The sequence below is a fragment of the Bos mutus genome, chromosome 1 (genome assembly GCF_027580195.1).
Source record: "Bos mutus isolate GX-2022 chromosome 1, NWIPB_WYAK_1.1, whole genome shotgun sequence".
NCBI lineage: Eukaryota > Metazoa > Chordata > Mammalia > Artiodactyla > Bovidae > Bos > Bos mutus.
The window spans coordinates 70,708,418-70,731,276 of NC_091617.1; the positions used below are offsets into that span (position 1 = coordinate 70,708,418).

Genomic DNA, 22,859 nt, shown 5'->3' on the forward strand with positions numbered 1-22,859 from the left:
TGATTATCCATTCTAAACATAGCAGACTGTTTCTAGTGTTTTAAATTATAATGTACTAAACCAATGTTCATTTTAGTATATTTTCCATTTCTCTAACATGCAACTTTATAACCGACTGTAGCTTTTTTTTAATGTTTTGACAGAAATTTCTAAAGGTCACAGAACAATCCTAACTTTCCCACTGATTACTAATAAAGCTTTGCAGGGTTTCAGCTGTATGGTCATTCACCTTTGGTACACTGTTCATCTGATGGCCTGCAATGAGACGTTAGCAACTATGACACAAAGTGAGGATTAATAAATGCCACACATTAGAGCTATCTTCTTGGAAAGCTTACTTGTGGTATGTTTCTCTTGGAACCTGGCCATCTTGTTAAGAAGCCCAACTTAGCCATCCCACTTGAGCTCCCAGCTAACAGGCAAAACTAAATGTTCCACTATATATAAGCCAGCTTGAAAGTGGACCCCTGGCCCTAGTTTAGCCGCCCCAGTAGACATTACAAGGAGTCAAGACATGCTGTCCTGGCCAAACCCATCCAAATTGTGTAAGTATAAGTAAATAAATAACTGTTGTCATTTTAGTCACTAATGTTAGTGTTTTCTTATGTAGCATTAGATAACTGAATGCTGCTGCTGCTGCTAAGTCACTTCAGTCGTGTCTGACTCTGTGTAACCCCATAGACGGCAGCCACCAGGCTCCCCCATCCCTGGGATTCTCCAGGCAAGATCACTGGAGTGGGTTGCCATTTCCTTCTCCAATGCATGAAAGTGAAAAGTGAAAGTGAAAGTGAAGTCATGTCCAACTCTTAGTGACCCCATGGACTACAGCCTATCAGGCTCCTCCATCCATGGGATTTTCCAGGCAAAGTACTGGAGTGGGGTGCCATTGCCTTCTCCAGATAACTAAATAAAGAGCTAATAAGATTTGCTAAGGGATTCAACGTGGAGAGGGAAAGAAAGAGAATGATCCTAAAGTTTCAGACCTGGGCAAAATAGAAGGATAAAGTTTCTATTTAATTAGATGTGAAAATTATGCCAAGTGCAGAATTGGGGGTGGCAGGGTTGGGGGGGTTGCTGTGACTTGGAAGTTTATTTTTAGATACAGTTGTCCTTTGGTATTTGTGGGGGAATGATTCTATGACCCCAGTGCCCAAATTACCCTTCTTAAGGATAAAAAAAAAACTTCAGATTCTCAAGCTCCTATGTAAAATGGAATAGTATTTGCATACACACAGCGTCCCTTGGGGGCTTCCCTAGTGGCTCAGACGGTAATGGAGGTTCAAAACACTGTACAGGAGACGGTGACCAACATCATCCCAAAGAAAAAGAAATGCAAGAAGGCAAAATGGCTGTCTTAAGGAGGCCTTACAGATAGCTGAGAAAAGAAGAGAAATGAAAGGCAATGGAGAAAAGGAAAGATATACCCAACTGAATGCAGAGGTCCAGAGAATAGCAAGAAGAGATAAGTCTTCTTCAGTGAACAATGCAAAGAAATAAGAGAAAACAATAGAATGGGAAAGATTAGAGATCTCTTTAAGAATACTGGAGATACCAAGGGAAAATTTCATACAAGGATGGCCACAAAAAAGGACAGAAACAATAAGGATCTAACAGAAGCAAAACAGATTAAAAACAGGTGGCTAGAATACATGGAAGAACTATACAAAAAAGGTCTTAATGACCCAGATAACCACAATGGTGTGGTCACTCACCTAGAGCCAGACATCCTGGAGTGTGAAGTCAAATAGGCATTTCTTTCTACTAGAAAAAAAACTAGTGGAGGTGATAGAATTACGGTTGAGTTACTTAAAATCCTAAATGACAACACTCCTAAAAGATGCTAAAGTGCTGCACTCAATATGTCAGCAAATTTGGAAAACGCAGCAGTGGCCAAAGGACTAGAAAAGGTCATTTCATTCTAATCCCAAAGAAGGGCAATTCCAAAGAATGTTCAAACTACTGTATAATTGTGCTCATTTCACATGCTAGCAAGGTTATGCTCAAAATCCTTCAAGTTAGGCTTCAGCAGTAAGTGAACGAGAACTTCCAGATGTACAAGCTGGATTTAGAAAAGGCAGAGGAACCAGAGATCAAACTGCCAACATTTGCTGGATCATGGAGAAAGCAAGAGAATTCCAGAAAATTCACCATGCTAAAGCCGTTGACTGTGTGGATCACAACAAACTGTGGAAAATTCTTAAAGATATGGGGATACTAGACCACCTTACTGTCTCCTCAGAAACCTGTATGCAGATCAAGAAAAAAGAGCTGGAACTGGACATGGAACAATGGACTGGTTCCAAATTGGGAAAGGAGTACGTCAAGGCTGTATACTGTCACTCTGCTTATTTAACTTCTATACAGAGTACATAATGTGAAATGCTGGGCTGGATCAATCACAAATTGGAATCAAGATTGCGAGGAGAAATATCAATACCCTCATATATGCTGATGATACTACTCTAGTGGCAGAAAGCAAAGAGGAACTAAACAGTCTCTTGATGATGGTGAAAGGAGACAGTGAAAAGCTGGCTTAAAACTCAACATTCAAAAAACTAAGATCATGGCATCTGGTCTAATCACTTCATGGCAAATGGATGAGGAAAAAGTGGAAACAGTGACAGATTTTATTTTCTTGGGCTCCAAAATCACTGCAGATGGTGACTGCAGCCATGAAATAAAAGACACTTGCTCCTTAGAAGAAAAGTTATGGCAATCCTAGACACCGTATTAAAAAGCAGACATCACCTTACCGACAAAGGTCCTTATAAGGATAAAGATAAGGTTTTTGCAGTAGTCATGTATGGATATGAGAGTTGGACCCTAAAGAGGTGTGTGCCAAAGAATTGATGTTTTTGAATTGTGGTGCTAGAGAAGACTCCTGAGAGTCCCTTGGATAGCAAGGAGATTCAATCAGTCAATCCTAAAGGAAATCAGTCCTGAACATTCATTGGAAGGACTGATGCTGAAGCTCTAATCCTCTGGCCACCTGATGCAAAGAACTGACTCATTTGAAAAGACCTTGATGCTGGGAAAGATTGAGGGCAGGTGGAGAAGGGGATGTCAGAGGATGAGATGGTTGGATGGCATCACCAACTCAATGGACATGGGTTTGAGCAAACTCCAGGAGACAGTAAAGGACAGGGAAGCCTGGCATGCTGTAGTCCATGGGGTTGCTAAGTGTCAGACATGACTTAGTGAGTGAACAACACACCCTCTCTTACTTAAATCATCTCCAGACTACTTATCATACCTAATGCAATATAAACACCATGTGACTAGCTGTCAGCCTACAGCCAATACATTTAGGGTTTTGAGAACTTTTTGGAATTCTTCCTGCAAGTATTTTTGATCCTCAGTTGGTTAAATCCACAGATGTGGAACCCATGGACACAGAAGGCCAATTGTATATTTGAGATGACTCTTGAGATATACATAAGGAGACTGAAGTTCAGAAAACAATACTTATTATTACCATGTACAAAGAGACCTAGTAAGCTATTTACTACCTGTCAAAGAGAAAAAAAAATGTGCAATGTTTAGAGGTTAGGGAAAAGATGCATCAGAAAGGAGAATGAGAAGGAATGGCCAGTGAGTTAAAAGGAATAGCAAGATAGAGGGTGACTAGTATGGAAATTGGAAAAGAGTGTTTTAAGAAGGCAAAAGGTGTGTCAAATGCCTGATTCATCAATTAAAGTGACAGATAAAACTGAATAATTTCAGTGGCATTTGGCAACAAAAGCCTCATTAAATGGCAAATTCAGTGTAAATTTCTTGTTTCCTATTCTTAAAATTCTTAAAATTGATTCTGGAGAAACTATAAAGGAGGACATAAGAAATTTTTAAAAAATAAATTAAAAAAAGAATGAGAAACCTAGTGGAGAAAGGCTGTCTGGAACTGGTGTATGTGTATGTGGGGTTTGTGTATATATGTGAAGATGAAGGAGTGCTGGTTGTAGCTTGGGGAAAAGAGTGACAAGTCACAGCCATGAGAGGATAAGTTAGAGAAAAGCAGTTGGAGGACAGTTTCTTCCTCTTCACTATCATTAACTAGCAGAAATAACTAGCAGCTATTCTTAGCAGAGGTATTCAAAAGGGCAAATAAATAAGTAAGAGGAAAGAACCCAAATCACCACTATATCAGACTTTGTAAGCCTTTCCAGATTCACTTGAGCCTACCTTCCCACTAGGCCTTGGCTGCTTGCTTACAAGACAGCCCTGGCTATTGCTACTCTTATCTTGTCTCCTACCATTACGAACTATTTCAACCTCTTCTGTAGTAAAGGCTGGGTGTGGGCATGGCTCACATGTTCCACATAATGAGAGCAGTAACATATCAGAAGACCACATATGATGTGTCTAGACCACCGAGGCTCTAGCTCTTTCAACACTTCTGGGTTCAGAGGAAGTGTAGTGCCAGAGTGTGGGAGCTGGCCTTCCTAGTATTCATCCAGAGGGGCCGGGTAACACAGCCAAGAATCCAGGACAGTTAACCCCTATGGGGTAGACTCTAAATAACGAGAGGAGACTAAGAGGGGCCAGGAGATCAATCCTATCTTTTGCTTGGATAGCAGGATCTAAGGTTTAGCAGTTCCACATTGCCTGCCTGGAAGACTGTCCTATATGGTAAGAAACCAGCTATATTTTCTTATGAAATTACAGCCAGCTTAGAAACATAATACCTTGTATTGGCTTTCCCTCATTCTCTGCCTCCCTTTTCATTTCCACTCACTCCAGCTTCTCTGAAGTTCTACCTCCAAATAATACCTTAACACAGTGGCTTTTCTTCAAGTTTGTTTTTGTAGGGAACATGAATTAAGACAGTTATTAATGAAGACTGGATAAATAAATTGTGATATAGTCTATAGTTTCAGAATAGAATATTATGAAGAGAGGAAATAACTAAATCTCAACTCTAGGCAGCAATATGGATAAATCTCAATAAAACAATATTGAGGGAAAAAGTATTAAAAGACTACATACTGCACAACAGCCTTTAAATTTTTTTTCAAAACAATACTAAACAAAACACTTAGGCATATGTATGTGATTAAGCAATCTTTAAAAAGCAAAAGAATGAGAAACACAAACTGTTGATATTCTAGTTTTTGGGTTGGATAATAACTAGCAGTTTTCATTATATTATAAATAAAAATTATAGATTAGAACAAGAAAGGGAAAAAGAAGGTCACACACGACTAAGGATGATAGTGTTATGAACCTAAGGATTATGAATAAATAATTTTGTGCATCCAAGCTCCTAAATAGGATAAAAGAAAAAGAGAAGGGACCTAGCAGAGGGAATGGAAATAGCAAACAGATAATGAAGAGTCATTTTTCAGGTCCTGAGTAAAGAAAGGCTAGTATTCACCTGTGTAAATGTCATTTAAATATTTTTGGCATGTAGAATTTCAGTCTTTCAGGAAAAAAAGACATCAAAGTGATTTTTAAAACAATGGATTTTTTATACTTACTGCTAAAAGTTTATCTCCAATCTGAAGTTTACCATCTTTATGAGCTGCTCCTCCTTCAATTATTTTGGTTACATAAATGCTATTATCCCCAGGAATATGCTGATTTCCAACACCTCCAGCAATGCTAAACCCAAGACCTGTTTGGAAAACACTAGTTTTACAATTTTACCCATAAATGTAAACCTAAGTTCAGAAAGAAATGACTAAAAAGTAGAAAACAGATTCTATAAGGTGATAATTTCACCAAACTAATCCTTTTTAAAATACAAAAGAATCTATTTACCTATTTTTAAAATCCTAAGTATTTTGTAATCAGGGGCAATTACAAATTAAGTGCTCCTACAGTTACAAGTCAGTACTTTCCCTTCCCTCCTAGGTACTTCTTAAAGTGTCTCATGCATTTGTGTTAGGTCAAAGAATTCATGTAGAATTGTTTCACTTTTGTTTCCATCATAATTGCATTTCTTACTAACACTTTTAATACTTCCACAAGATTAAAACAACTGAGGGAAAAAAAAATCAATGGTGGGCAAAACTAACAGCTTCAGAAATGCAGATGTTTTTGTTCTTTTTCAATATTCTATGAATTACTTTTAAGTAAGGAATCTCAGTAATTCATAATTCCCATGGCCTTAATACCAAACTTGTAGCTCTCTATTCATTTTTCATGAAGCCACGAATGAGAATCAGTATTTCCATTTATCCTCAATTCCATCCATGTTTTCAAAATTCAGATCACATCCTAATAGTCTTCACTGCAGATATAACTATTAATGATATGCTCATTAATATTTTCTTTTATCCTGTGTATCCGTATTTAATATACTTTGTAGATTAATGACTACAAGTTAATATTAATGCTATACATGACTTCAAAATGTTTATGCCGAATGCTACTTAAAACAAAAATCATTAGAAGTAACAGATTATAAAATTCACTAAAGTGAAAGTGAAAGTTGCTCAGTCATATCTGACTCTTTGCCTGCCAGCCTGTAGCCCGCCAGGCTCCTCTGTCCACAGAATTCTTTAGGCTGGAATACCGAAGTGGGTAGCTGTTCCCTTCTCCAGGGGATCTTCCCAACCCAGGGATCAAACCCTGGTCTCCCACAATGCAGGTGGATTCTTTACCATGTGAGTCACCAGGGAAGCCCCACCCCTCCAAATTCAGTAAATTCTATAGATTACCAGTATTGCTAATCTTAGAATGTGTGTCATATATAACTTAAGAGTTACATGTCACTTAAGAGATTTCTTACTTAATAATTTGTTTTTGTTTGATTTAGTTCATACCTTTAGGACCTTTAATGAGCTTTATCTCCATTATTTTTTCTGATACTGGTTTCCGTCTTTTTACATACAAGCGTACAATAGATCCTGCTTCTTTCAATGCTTCAACTGCTTTGCTATGTGTTACATCACGAACATCTATTTCATTTACTCGCAAAATACAGTCATTGACTCTAAGGAAAAATTAAAAATAAAAATGAAATATTAAAAATTTAATATCGATTTTTCACTTTGCCAATTTTTATTTTCACATTTTTAAGGTTAACTACTACGATTTTTTCTGAGAAGAAACTTCATGTTAAATTTCAATATATCAAATACTTATATAAATACAAACATTTCTCAAGGGCCATCAAAGGAAATAGTGCAAATAATAGATTATTTTACAAAAATATTAAATGATAATGACAGCTATCTATGTACAGAAATTAAAATACTTTAGAAAAACAGAAAATACTTATTTAGTACTAATCACAAGCTACAAACTTCTTTTAGTGTTTTAACCCTTACAACAACCTGTAAGGTGGATCTATCTATATCCCTATTTTACACATGGAAAAACTGAGGCACAAAGTTTAAATAACATTCCCAAAGCCACCCAGATAATGACCAGTAGAGCAGTGATTCAAAGATAAGAAATCTAAGGCTTAGACTGAATAACTAGCTTAACGTCACAGTGGAAAATCAGATTAATTGATTGATTTATTAAAAAATAAACTGATCTCCACGTGGGGTTCACCCCAGAGATGCAGGGATTCTTCAATATATGCAAATCAATTAATGTGATATACCATATTAACAAATCAAAGGATAAAAACCACACGATAATCTCAATAGATGCAGAAAAAGCTTTTGACAAAATTCAACATGTATATATGATAAAAAACTCTCCAGAAAGTGGACATACAGGAAACCTACCTCAACATAATAAAGGCTATACATGACAAACCCACAGCAAACATTATTCTCAATGGTGAAACACTGAAAGCATTTCCTCTAAGATCAGGAACAAGGGTACCCACTCTTGCCACTATTATTCAACAAAGTTTTTGGAAGTCCTAGTCATGGCAAGCAGAGAAGAAATAGAAATAAAAGAAATCCAAATTGGAAAAGAAAAAAATAAAACTGTCACTGTTTGCAGATGACATGATACTATATATAGAAAGAGCCATCAGAAAACGATTAGAGCTAATCAATGAGTTTAGTAAAGTGGCAGATACAAAATTAATACACAGAAATCTCTGCATTTCTACACACTAACAATGAGAAATCAAAAAGAGAAATTAAGGAAACAATCCCATTTACAACTGCAACAAAAAAGAACAAAATACCTAGACATAAATCTGCCCAAGGAGGCAAAAGACCTGTATGCAGAAAACCAGAAGACACTAATGAAACAAAATCAAAGATGACACAAAGATGGAGAGATATACCACATTCTTGGATTAGAAGATTCAACATTGTGAAAATGACTATACTAACCGAAAACAATCTACAGATTCAATGAAATTCCTATCAAATTACCAATGGTACTTTTCATACAACTTTTGAGTTGACCAAAAAGTTTGTTCTGATTTTTCCCTACGACTGTATGGAAAAACCCAAACAAACTTTTTGGCCAACCCAATAGAAAAATTTTGTTAACAATTTATATGGAAACACGAAAGACTCTGAAAAGGACTTCCCTGGTGGTCCAATGGTTAAGAATCCGCCTGCCAAGGCAGGAAACACAGGTTCAATCCCTGGTCAGGAAAGATTCCATGTGCCATGCAGCAACTAAGCCTATATGCCATAGATGCTGAAACCAACGTACTCTAGAGCTGGTGCTCTTCAACAAGAGAAGCCATTGAAATGGGAAGTGTAGCTCCCACTCATTGCAACGAAAAGTCGACTCCACTCACCAAAACTAGAGAAACCCAGCAATGAAAACCTAGTACAAAGCCATAAGTACATTAATTTAAAAAGAGACTCCAAATAGCCAAAGCAATCTTGAGAAAGAAAAATGGAGCTGGAGGTATCAAGCTCCCTGACGTTATACTATACTACAAAGCTACAGTAATCAAGATGGTATGGTACTGGCACAAAAACAGAAATACAGATCAATGGAACAAGATAGAAAGCCCAGAGATAAATCCATGCACCTGTGGGTACACCTTATCTTTGACAAAGGAGGCAAAACTACACAGTGGATAAAACAGTCTCTTTAATAAGTTATGCTGGGAAAACTGGACAACTATATGTAAAAGCATGAAATTAGAACATTTCCTAACACCATGGACAAAAATAAACTCAAAATGGATTAAAGACCTAAATGTAAGGTCAGACATTACAAAACTCTTGGTGGAAAACATAGGCAGAACACTCTTTGACATAAATGACAGCAAGATGCTTTTTGATCTACTTCCTAGAGTAATAGGAATAAAAATAAACAAATGAGACCTGATAAACTTAAAAGCTTTTGCACAGCAATGAAAATCATAAATAAGAGAAAAAGATAACCCTCAGAATGGGAGAAAATACTTGCAAATGAAACAACTGAAAATGGATTAATCTCCAAAATACAAAAGGAGCTCATGCTCAATACAAAAAAAACCTCAAACTATCCAATAAAAAAATGGGTGGAAGACCTGAACAGACATTTCTACAAAGAAGATATATATAGATGGCTAACAAACATGTAAAAAGTTGCTCAACTTCACTAATTATTAGATAAATGCAAATCAAAACCACAACAAGGTATCATCTCACACCAGTCAAAGTGGTCATCAAAAGATCTACAAACAATAAATTTTGGAGAGGGTGTGAAGAAAGGGATCTCTCCTGTACTGTTGGTGGGAATGTAAATTGATACAGTCATGATGGAGAACAGTATGGAGGTTCCTTAAAAAACTAAAAAGTAGAACTGCCATAATACCCAACAATCCCACCACTGGGGATATACCCTGAGAAAACTGTAATAAAAAATATACATGTACCCCAATGTTTACTGCAGCACTATTTACAACAGCCAGAACATGGAAGCAACTGAAATGTCCAGCAACAGATGAATGGATAAAGAAGATGTGGTACATATATACCATGGAATATTACTGCACCATCAAAAGGAATGAACTTGGGTCATTTGTATTGATGTGGGTGAACCTAGAGTCTGTCATACTGAAGTAAGTCAGAACCAGAAGAACAAATATCATACATTAACACACACACACATATATGAAATCTAGAAAAATGGTACTGATGAACCTATGTACAGGGTAGGAATACAGATGCAGACATAGATTTGTGAACCACTCAGCTGGAAGGAGAGGGTGAGATGAACTGAGAGTAGCACTGACATAAACACTACCATGTGTGAAACAGATAGCTAGTGGGAAGCAGCTACGTGGCACAGGGACTCAGCTCGGGACTATGTGATGACCTAGAGTGGCGGGATGGAGGTCCAAGGAGGGAGGGGATATATGTGCACATATAGCTGATTTACTGTGTTATTCAACAGAAATGAACACAACATTGTGAAGCAATTATACTTCAATAAAAATAAATAAATTGACCTTAGTTTCGATCGCATGCTATTCATGTAGAAAACAAAAAGATGGTCATCTCATATTGGGCAGGGAAGGGGAACAAAACACAATTAAAATATTTCAAGTGATCATGCTAAACTTCTATAATATATCAAATTAAGTTTAGAGAAAAGAAATTCTATATCCAAAGACAGTGATACCTTACAGTTAGTACTACAGGTCAGTTCTCCAGTGGAACAAATGGAACATTTTAATTTTCATACAAGAAGCACAAATAAAAGGCAAATAACAAAATCAGGAAGTATATGCCTACATTTACATGAATATTCAAATTATTAATTTTATATCTAACTTCATTAATATACAACTTGTCATATTCAGTGAGAAGTTTAGAAACTGAAAAGCTGCATAAGGCACCAATAGCCTTAAAATAAAATATTCTTTCTCACAGACCATATAAAATTTTAGTTCTAAAATTTTTAGAAAACTGTCACCATGTGTAAAAAACAACAAACAAGGCAACAGGAAAAGTGCCACAATCTATGATCTATGATTATGTCTAAGGAAACAACAAAGATGCCAAAGATCTTTGTTTAACAAGATACTAAGGATATCTTCTGAAATGGAACATTAAACAAAAGACCAGGTACTTACATTTATTCAATTTAGGAAATAGGTTAATTTACTTAAAGTTTGCATTAATCTTTTCTCTTTGTGGTGCATGTGTGTGTGTGTGTTATTCGCTCAGTCGTGTCCAACTCTTTGTGACGCCAGGGACTATAGCCCACCAGGCTCATCTGTCCAAGGGATTCTCCAGACAAGAATATGGAGTGCATAGCCATTCCCTTCTCCAGGGAATCTTCCCAATCCAAGGATCAAACAACCTGGGTCAATTGCACTGCAGGCAAATTCTTTACCACCTGAGCCACCAAGTATGAGATAAAAACTCAGGATATATATGATTCCCTACCCTGCTTATTTAACTTACATGCAGAGTACATCATGAGAAATGGTGGGCTGGAAGAAGCACAAGCTGGAATCAAGATTGCTGGGAGAAATATCAATAACCTCAGATATGCAGATGACACAACCCTTATGGCAGAAAGTGAAGAGGAACTAAAAAGCCTTTTAATGAAAGTGAAAGAGGAAGAGTGAAAAAGTTGGCTTAAAGTTCAACATTCAGAAAACTAAGATCATGGCATGTAGTCCCATCACTTCATGGCAAATAGATGGGGAAACAGTGGAAACAATGTCAGACTTTATTTTTGGGGGGCTCCAAAATCACTGCAGATGGTGACTGCAGCCATGAAATTAAAAGACGCTTAGTCCTTGGAAGGAAAGTTATGCCAACCTGCTGCTAAGTCGCTTCAGTCGTATCCGACTCTGTGCGACCCCACAGACGGCAGCCCACCAGGCTCTCCCATCCCTGGGATTCTCCAAGGCAAGAACATTGGAGTGGGTTGCCATTTCCTTCTCCAATGCATGAAAGTGAAAAGTGAAAGTGAAGTCGCTCAGTTGTGTCAGACTTTTAGCGACCTCATGGACTGCAGCCTACCAGGCTCCTCCGTCCATGGGATTTTCCAGGCAAGAGTACTGGAGTAGGGTCCCATTGCCTTCTCCAATGACCAACCTAGATAGCATATTCTAAAGCAGAGACATTACTTTGCCAACAAAGGTCCGTCTAGTCAAGGCTATGGTTTTCCAGTAGTCATGTATGGATGTGAAAGTTGGACTGTGAAAAAAGCTGAGCGCCGAAGAATTGATGCGTTAGAACTGCAGTGTTGGAGAAGACTCTAGAGTCCCTTGGACTGCAAGGAGATCCAGCAAGTCCGTTCTAAAGGAGATCAGTCCTGGGTGTTCTTTGGAAGGACTGATGCTAAAGCTGAAACTCCAATACTTTGGCTACCTCATGCTAAGAGTTGACTCATTGGAAAAGACTCTGTTGCTGGGAGGGATTGGGGGCAGGAAGATGAGGGGATGACAGAGGATGAAATGGCTGGATGGAATCACTGACTCGATGGACATGAGTGTGGGTAAACTCCAGGAGTTGGTGATGGAGAGGGAGGCCCGGCATGCTGCAATTCATGGGGTCGCAAAGAGTCGGACACGACCCAGCGACTGAACTGAACTGAAACCTTAAGTAAGTTTATACATGTTCCCCACCCAGAAAATAACTGAAAATACAATGGGAAATCTACAGTTTCTACACATTTGCTCAGTAATATTTAAATCATTAATCAAAATTATTATTCAAAATGTTTAATTTCTAAGATAAAACTGAATTCCTAAATGAAAAGAGGGAAACAATGCTTAAAGCATAATTATCTCATTCATTCATTTGATTTTTGAGCATCTACCATATGTTAGTTATTATGATAATATTTCTTATTTGTATTTATTGTTTATTTTCTCTCAAGAAAAAGATACAAAGAAGATTTGGTATCACAAAATCAAGTACATAACATACCGCAATCTTCCATCTTGGGCAGCTGCTCCCCCTGCAATAATTTTAGTAATGAAAATACTTGAGTCATCTCCAATGTGTGGGTTGTCTGTACCTCCTGCAATGCTGAAACCAAGCCCTGAATTTCCCTGGGAACAGAGGGGGAAAAAGTGACATTGAAAAAAAATTATTGATAGGGTCCTGTCACTATATGACCTAGAAACTGTACTAACATAGGCAACATGCATATAAAGGCATATATATATAGGGAGTAAGATGACTTTTAAATTAAAAAATACAAGGAAAGCTATTCTTTTCTCTATGAATTCAGGGGTATTACTGCTGAATAGGTGACGCTGAAGATGTACCGAGTACTTTCAGAGTTTAGTCTACAATTCTTTCTTAAAAGTATGCACAGTTCTTCCTTGTAGAGGTGTCACTATCAGGTCTCCTTCTTTCAGACTGCATCTAGCTCATGTTTGGTAAGGCAAATTGATCCCAAGAGGAAAACGCTTAAGTGATCCTTGTGCTGCTGTTATTTCCAAGTAGGTAATATCGATATATTATTTCAGCCTGTTAAGAAGGGGATACTTGGTGGGGCTTTGCTTCTGCTAACTTTGCCATCAACTTATTTTAAAATTACCAAATTTTATCAGTTAAGTAACACTGCCATCATCCTTGAGGTGTTTAACCAAGAAACCTACCTGACTAGCAAAAGGCATTTTTTAAATACTGAAAGTCTAACTAGATAATTTAACATTGGTAAGCTTTCTTGACAGCAAAGTTAATTTTGCCAAAGCAGCATTGCTTCTTGCTCATTTTATGTACTGATTTTTGAATATTTTCTTTGAAGGAAGGGTTCTCTACCGGTACAAAAAGAAAAACTGATCTCAAAGGTATTAGACATTTATTTTTTCAACAATGATTTAACTTTGGTTTTCAGTGAGTTCAAATTAGTGGGTGTATCTGGATGTATTACTAAACTATATAAAATACCTTAAGATTTCACTCAATTATGATAGTCCTAAAATTCTATTTTAATAAAAAAATTTTTCCAGTCTAAACTCTTTAAAAGTTACTAAAGTGGCAGTAAATAGTATAAAAAGGTTGTATGGGAACACCAAGATACTCAGGTATTCTTTTTTATTTGCTTTAAAAAATCAAGAAATAATTACAAATAATTTTGTGTAGGTTTTAGGTATATAACATGTTGATTTGATATATTTATATAGAACAATATGATTACCACTTTATTTAGCTTACCACTTTATGTACTAGCTTTATTTAGCTAACACCTCTATGAGGTCACATAATTGTCATTATTTTTTATGGTGAGAACATTTAAGAACTAGTCTCTTGCAATTCTGAAGTATATAATACAGTATTGTTGACTATATTCACTATGCTGTGCATATAAGAAGTCTGAAACTTATTCATCATCTAATTCCAAGTTTGTACACTTTAACAATATCTCCCAAATTCCTGGTATTCAAGTCCTTTAATCAGTGAAAAATACAAAGCACAGTTCTGACTAAAAGAATTTAAAAGGTACTAGGAAAAAATGAAAACATGAATGAGGTAAAAAGTTAGGATTATGTCAAGAAATCTCAATAAAGCTGGGGGGGAAACCAACAAAATGCCACATTAAAATGTGCATAATACATTAATATTGTTTACTTGTAAGACTCAGTCAGCTACCTCACTTGAATAGGTGGCCCAAATTCAGGTAAACAGTCAGTATAAAATCTATTACACATGTAAAAGACCCTCTGAGGTCTATTTTCACTCAGTTTATCTGGCTACAAACATAAATCTAATCCTTTAGGAACTTCAAATACACAGATATTCAGTTACTTAGAAAAGTCACTTATGTAAAGCACCTCATTTTCCAAAAATGATGGTCAGACAAGGTGACACTGCTAAAATATAGCATCAATTGAATGCAGATATTCTTAAGGGGAAAATATATCAAGAAAATCCACACATCTGAATTGTGAGTGTGCGTGCATGAGTTTAGTCATGTCTGACTATTTTTGACCCCGTGGACTGTAGCCCACCAGACTACTCTGTCCATGGGATTCTCCAGGCAAGAATACTGGAGTGGGTTGCCATTCCCTTCTCCAGGGGATCTTCCCAACCCAGGGATTGAACCCACATTTCCTTCATCTCCCTACATCTGAATTGCACCTGTAAGTTATTTTCTGACTAGGGAATGCATAATAAGAAGTTTTCAGTAAGGTCTTTTCCAGTAATCCTATGGTTATTATTTTTCTAGGAAACAAAACTGATACAATGATCAAGTTATTAGCTCAAGAGACAAAATACTCATTTAAAATAAATAATACTTCATTATATGAAAACTAAATAATAAAATTAAAAACTGAGAAAATTTAAGGTATTGTCAGTCTAGAGCAGCACAAGAAGACATAATAACTAAACGTAATATGATATTCCAGATAGGATTCTGGAAGAGAAAAACAAAAAGGAAATTCAAATAAAGTATAAACTTAAGTTGATAATAATGTATCAGTGTTACTTCACTGGTTGAAACAAATGTATTTTAGTATTTTAAGATGTTAATAAATTGGTGAAACTGAGTCTAGGGTAAACGGAAACTCTTTGTAGTACTTTTCTACAAATCTAAAAATTTTTAAATAAAAGTTTACTTTTTAAAAAAGTTCTTAAAGAAAAGCCACATGTTCATACATGTTCAAAAGCAACATGAAAATACCACAGCTAATTTTATGATATGTGGATTTATTAAAGAAACTAATATTACATGGTTCTGCTTTTGAAAGATGATCTTCCTTAGATTCTATATGAAAGAGCAGTATATTTAAGAGTTCTTTAAAGAAACAGATTTCTTTTCATTAAAGCTTAAGATAATGAATAGGCTTTTACCCTTTCAAGTGTGATTTCTTCATATTCATAATCTGCATCAGTGCCATTAACCTAATAGGGGAAAAGAAGCATGGAAATTTAGAGTGTAAAATTTAAAATGACAAGACAATTTTTGTATTTCTTTTTTTTCCCAATTTTTTTTTTTAAATAGAAGGATAACTGTTCATAGAATTTTGTGTTTTTTTTGTCATACATCAACAAGAATCAGCCATAGGTAGACCCATGTCCCTTCTCTTCCAAACCTCCCTCCCACCTCCCTCCCCATCTCACCCTTACAGATTGTCACAGAGCCCGTTAAATGAAACCCTGCTAAATGTGATAGTAATCAAATAACTTGGCTTGATTCTAATAATTCTGAGAAAGATTTTCAAGGAATGGAACAGTGCAAATGTGATTAATGACATTTATGATACTGTGACTTTCAAATACAGAAAGGGTACACTCAGCTTTTAATACTTACTGAACTCTTGACCCTGTTCTTCCCTTTAATTCACACATCTAAATAGCTACCAATTCCTCCTGACTTAAATACTTCAGTTGTTCCTGAAAACCATCACCTCTTCATTTTCGTTTCTATCACTTTGGTTCAAGTTGTTATTAATCTCTTCTGGGCTATAGCAAATGTAATCTACTCCATCTCTTAGATTACTATTCTTCACTGCTCAAATCATTCTAATGTGTTTTACACAGATGGATCTTCATGGAACCCATGTATCACATACTTTCTCCAAAATTCTCTGAAACTCTCATACAAGGCTCTGTACGAACTGATCCAAATCATGATTCAACTTCATTCCAAACATGTGTCTCCCCTCTTCATGAGCCTTATATACCATTAAATTTAAATGATTTGCTCTGTCCTTTACATTTCCTTCAAGTTCTCACCTCTATAATCTTTCTGGTGGTATGAAACTGAGCAAAGTAATCTCATAAGTCAAATACAGATTGTGATAAACTGAATCTCTATATGCCTCCCATCTTCCATTCTAAGTGCTCTTCTGCAATATGATTAAACCACCCTACCATCAAGAGATGTTATCTATTTCCCCTTCCCTTGGATCTAGGCAGGTTCTAGATGACTTCTTGGAGAAGGCAATGGCAACCCACTCCAGTACTCTTGCCTGGAAAATCCCATGGGCGGAGGAGCCTGGTGGGCTGCAGTCCATGGGGTCGCTAAGAGTCGGGCACGACTGAGTGACTTCACTTTCACTTTTCACTTTCATGCATTGGAGAAGGAAACGGCAACCCACTCCAGTACTCTTGCCTGGAGAATCTCAGGGACGGAGGAGCCTGGTGGGCTGCCATCTATGGGGTCGCACAGAGTCAGACACGACTGAAGCGACTTAGCAGCAGCAGCAGATGACTTCTGCTAAACAGAGAGTGGCACAAATAATGCTCTGCGATTTGCGAATATAGGTCATGTGATGCCTTGTAGTGTCCGCCTTGTTATAAGAATGCACCTTCTACGAATTCAGAACCTGTAATGTGAGGAAGTTCAAAGACCCTACGAGGTGATTTAAATGAAGGAGCATCAAAGACTTCTGGCCAAAAGCCCCAGCTGCATTTCTACCCAGCAATTGGCACTGACTGTTGGCAAATGGTAAATGAGGCAGTTTTCGGTCTTCCAGTCTTTTCCCATGTCCCAGCCAAGATCATGTAAAGCAGAACTATCCAATTAATCCAGAAAATCATGAGAAATAATTATTTTTTAAGCCACTGTGTTTCACGGTGGCTTGTTATACAGCAATAGAATAACGAAACAACAGAAGAATGAAATCTATGTAAGCCACTTTGTTTTCTTACTATACTATAAGAAAGCAACCCCTAATTCAGGTTCAATTCATGAGACAATTTAATAACATCATTAAACACATTCAAACTGGGCTTCTAAATGCCATGAATACATTATCAAAACCACAAATTACCATTTCATTACTGTAAAATAACAGAAAAACGATGGTGTGATATTTTTGAAAGGAATATGGTTTCCAGGAAAATTACAAAATGGGTGATGAGTTTTCTTTTCATAATATCTTTATAAAATGTGGCTTTCAACAGGAAAAATATGCTTCACTAATAGGTTTATCACTCTCAATAGGACAAGGTAAGAGGGAAACAAGAAATAAAATTAGAGAAGAAAAATAAAATTAAATCAATCTTTAGACAAAATGATATATTACTGACAAAATATTTGAGTTTTTTCCCCATCCTCAAAAACAGAAAAGCATAGATTTAAAATACTTCATGAGAACTGTCATTGCTATTACTTTCTAGGTTTAGAATTTAGTCCTAGTAACAAAATGGGATTGTATATTAAGGATGAAGGTGAAAGTGGGAGAAGTGGATTGGGGCCTTATTGTGAAACATCTTAAATGTTTTCCTGATGAATGGCAAATATTCTTGGAAATATTGGAGCATCAAGTAGGTTTAAATGTTTTCCAGAAAAAGAACCATGGCAGTGTGGAACACAAAAGGAAGAGAAATTAGAGAAAAGTAAATTGGTAAAGAAGTTATGGAAATAATTTGGATAAAAGACAAAATTTCTAAAGACAGTTAAGAATAGGCAGTAAATTCCTAATTATAAAAAAATCTTAATATTAGTAGAAAAAATTCCATAAAGTCATAACTAAGAACAAAGGAAAGTTATGACCAACCTAGATAGTATATTCAAAAGCAGAGACATTACTTTGCCAACAAAGGTCCATCTAGTCAAGGCTATGGTTTTTCCTGTGGCCATGTATGGATGTGAGAGATGGACTGTGAAGAAAGCTGAGCGCCGAAGAATTGATGCTTTTGAACTGTGGTGTTGGAGAAGACTCTTGAGAGTCCCTTGGACTTCGAGGAGATCCAACCAGTCCATTCTGAAGGAGATCAGCCCTGGGATTTCTTTGGAGGGAATGATGCTGAAGCTGAAACTCCAGTACTTTGGCCACCTCATGCGAAGAGTTGACTCACTGGAAAAGACTCTGATGCTGGGAGGGATTGGAGGCAGGAGGAGAAGGGGACGACAGAGGATGAGATGGCTGGATGGCATCACTGACTCGATGGACGTGAGTTTGAGTGAACTCCGGGAGTTGATGATGGACAGAGAGGCCTGGTGTGCTGAGATTCATGGGGTCGCAAAGAGTCGGACACGACTGAGCAACTGAACTAAACTGATTATAGATAAGAACAACTTATCTATAATCAACTTGACTAGGATAAAAATCAGATTATATAACATATACAAAGGTGAGTTGTTCCACTCACCTAATATAATTTGTGGCTTCCCTGGTGGCTCAGGTGGTAAAGAATCCACCTGCCATGTGGGAGACCTGGGTTTAATCCTTGGGTGGGGAAGATCCCCTGGAGAAGGGAATGGTTGGTTACCCACTCCAGTATTCTGGTCTGGAAAATTCCATGGACTGTATAGTCCATGGGGCTGCAAAGACTCAGACATGACTGAGAGACTTTCACTTTTCAATATGATTTGGGACAAGAACTACACTTTTAATTAAATGCTGTTTTATAATATATTTCATTATCTGTGGAGAAATTGCTCCAAATTGTTCTTAATCTTTACTTGGTTGTTTTTGAGTTTTTAACTTTTCTATATCAAACTGTCCAAAAGAAGTTTCTGTGATGATGTAAGTGTAATATAATCTGTCTGGTCCAATACAGGAGTTACTTACCCACAAGTGACTACTGAGTGCTTGTAATGTGACTACTGCCAGCAGAAAAACCATAAATATCATTGAATTTTAATCAATATAAATTTAAATACCAACATGTGGCTGCTGCTGCTGCTGCATCACTTCAGTCGTGTCCAACTCTGTGCAACCCCATAGACGGCAGCCCACCAGGCTCCCCCGTCCCTGGGATTCTCCAGCCAAGAACACTGTTGTGGGTTGCCATTTCCTTCTCCAATGCATGAAAGTGAAAAGTGAAAGTGAAGTCGCTCAGTCATGTCCAACTCTTAGCGACCCCATGGACTGCAGCCCACCAGGTTCCTCGGTCCATGGGATTTTCACCATTGCCTTCTCTGAACATGTGGCTAGTGGCTTGCAATTCTGGAAGATGTAGCTCTAAGTGAATCATTAAATGTAACTATATGCCTCCAAAATACATGCACACATTCTCTTTTTATCTCTCCTCCTTTCCCTTTTCCTTTCTCCTCCCCTGACTCCAAATACACATTCTATTTTTTGGCACTATGACTGGCACGATACCAAGTTTACAGATTTATCTGGAAAAAACAATGATATCTACTTTATCTTTCTGTTCTGCAACAAAAACTGCTCTGTACTTAAGTATTCCTCTATACCATCAGTAAGTGTCACAGCTTTCTTACAACAAACTATATACATTTCCTGTTAAGCTGATTGCTATGTGTGTGTGTTACTCACTTAGTTGTGTCTGACCCTGTGACCCCATGGACCACAGACCACCAGTCTTCTCTGTCCATGGAATTCTCCAGGCAAGGATACTGGAGTGGGTTGCAATTTCCTTCTCCAGTGGGTATTCGTCCTGACCCAGGGATCAAACCCAAATTGCAGACAGATTCTCTAATGTCTGAGCCACCAGGAAGACCACATATGTGGCTTCAAGTTGATTGCTAGGTATTTCATATTTCACTGAAAGAGTTAATAACTCATATTGTCAATTGGTTTTTGCTAGTATAGTTGAATACCATTCACTGTTTAGTATTTAAGTTGTTTTAGCTTTTTAGAAAAATATAATTTGCTTCAATTATAGATGATATGCCATAAAGAATACAGATGTCCTTGGCCCCTTATTCCTAAATATTAAAATTTTCTAAACAGCTTGCACTAATATATCCAAACAGGACAGACAAATCGTAATACATAATAGATATTAAGACCCTCCAAATAAAGATACAAAGAAGTCTAATTGAAGACTTCTCTGTCATTTAAGGTTCATTTCAGTAATACCTTTCAAACTATAGAGTAATACATTAAAATTCAAGATTTTGCCTGTCAACCTTCATACAACTTACTGTGTGATTATGATTGTGGAAGTTGCTCAGCTGTATCCGACTCTTTGCAACCCCATAGACTATACAATCCATGGAATTCTCCAGGTCAGAATACTGGAGTGGATAGCCTTTCCCTTCTCCAGGGGATCTTCCCAACCCAGGGATTGAACCTAGGTCTCCCATATTCTAAGGCAATTAAAAACCTCAACAGTAAGGTAAGAATCTAAAAATAAAAATGTACTAGGAAGAAGAAAATGTTCTTCCTAATGAAAAATCAACATTACTAAATACAAAATATTAACCCTGAAAGAATTTACTCATGAATTTTTCCTAAATAAAGAATAACCATTTAGGTCAACTTTAAAATCATACAGTTATTAATTAAACATACAGAAAAACTGAAGCTTTCATTGAAACCCCATGGACTATAGCCAGCCAGGCTCCTCTGTCCATGGAATTCTCTAGGCAGGAATACTGGAGTGGCCAAAGAACTGAGATTCCAGTAGCTGTTTGTTATGGAATTAAAGGGGATTAAAACAAACATAAATAATTTAAAAAAAAAATGAAAACAAGAAACAAAAGACAACTGGTAAATACAAAATGAGACAAATAACAACAGAAAAAAAGAAACATACACACACACGAAAAACTGAAACAGAATTAACAAATGATTTATCTCCAAAATATACAAATAGCTCATGCAGCTCAACACCAGAAAAACCCAATCAAAAAGTAGCCAGAAGACCTAAACAGACCTTTCTCCAAAGAAGACATACAGATATGCTAATAGACACATAAAAAGATACTCAACATCACTCATTATTAGAGAAATGCAAATCAAAACTACAATGAAATATATCCTCACACCAGTCAGAATGACCACCATCAAAAATTCTATAAACAATAAATTCTGGAAAGGGTGTGGAGAAAAGGGAACCCTCTTGCACTGGTGGGACTGTAAATTGATATAGTCACTATAGAGGACAGTACGGAGATTCCTTAAATATCTAGGAATAAAAGTACTATATGACCCAACAATCCCACAACTGGGCAAATATCCTGAAAAAACATAATTGAAAAAGACACATGTACCCCAGTGTTCACTGCAGCACTATTTACAACAGCTAGGACATGGAAGCAACCCAGATATACACTGACAGATGAATGAATAAAGAAGCTGTGGTACATACATACAATGGATTATTTATTGTTGTTGTTTAGTCACTAGGTCGTGTCCGTCTCTTTGGACCCCATTGACTGCAGCGCACCAGACTTTCCTGTCCTTCACCATCTCCTGGAGCTTGCTCAAAATCATGTCCATTGAGTTGGTGATGCCATCCAACCATCTCTCCATCGTCCCCTTCTCCTCCTGCTTTCAATCTTTTCCAGCATCAGGGTCTTTTCCAATGAGTCGGCTCTTTGCATTAGGTGGCCAAAGTATTGGAGTTTCAGCATCAGTTCTTCCAATGAATATTCATGACTGATTTCCTTTAAGATGGACTGGTTTGACCAACCTGCAGTCCAAGGGGCTCTCAAGAGTCTTCTCCAACACCACAATTCAAAAGGATTAATTCTTTGGCGCTCAACCTTCTTTATGGCCCAACTCTCACATCCATACATGAGTACTGGAAAAACCATTCAGTTCAGTTGCTCAGTCGTGTCCAACTCTTTGCGATTCCATGAACCGCAGCATGCCAGGCCTTCCTATCCATCACCAACTCCCAGAGTCCACCCAAACCCATGTCCATTGAGTCGGTGATACCATCCAACCATCTCATCCTCTGTTGTCCCCTACTCCTCCTGCCCTCAATCTTTCCCAGCATCAGGGTCTTTTCAAATGAGTCAGCTCTTCGCATCAGGCAGCCAAAGTATTAGAGTTTCAGCTTCAACATCAGTCCTTCCAGTGAACACCCAGGACTGATCTCCTTTAGGACAGACTGGTTGGATCTCCTTGCAGTCCAAGGGGCTCTCTCAAAGTCTTCTCCAACACCACAGTTTAAAAGCATCAATTCTTCTGTGCTCAGCTTTCTTTATAGTCCAACTCTCACATCCATACATGACCACTGGAAAACCACAGCCTTGACTAGACAGACCTAGCTCTGACTATATGGACCTTTGTTGGCAAAGTGATGTCTCTGCTTTTTAATATGCTGTCTAGAACTGCCAACTTGTCTTCCAAGGAGCAAGCACCTTTTAATTTCATGGCTGTAGCCACCATCTGCAGGGATTTTGGAGGCCAAGAAAATAAACGTTTG

The 22,859-nt window shown here is 37.3% G+C and overlaps 1 protein-coding gene across 8 annotated transcripts in view; it reads right to left on the bottom strand.

The window, feature by feature from the left end:
* DLG1 (discs large MAGUK scaffold protein 1) overlaps window positions 1-22,859 on the bottom strand; it is a 277,900-nt gene that overhangs the window by 99,846 nt on the left and 155,195 nt on the right. For all 8 annotated transcript variants that reach the window (XM_070371271.1, XM_070371280.1, XM_070371326.1 and 5 more), the window contains 4 exons: window positions 15,630-15,680; window positions 12,753-12,877; window positions 6,765-6,934; window positions 5,475-5,611 (listed from right to left, as the gene is read on the bottom strand). In XM_070371271.1, the coding sequence (XP_070227372.1) occupies window positions 5,475-5,611; window positions 6,765-6,934; window positions 12,753-12,877; window positions 15,630-15,680 (483 nt within the window). The remainder of the gene's footprint in view (window positions 1-5,474; window positions 5,612-6,764; window positions 6,935-12,752; window positions 12,878-15,629; window positions 15,681-22,859) is intronic.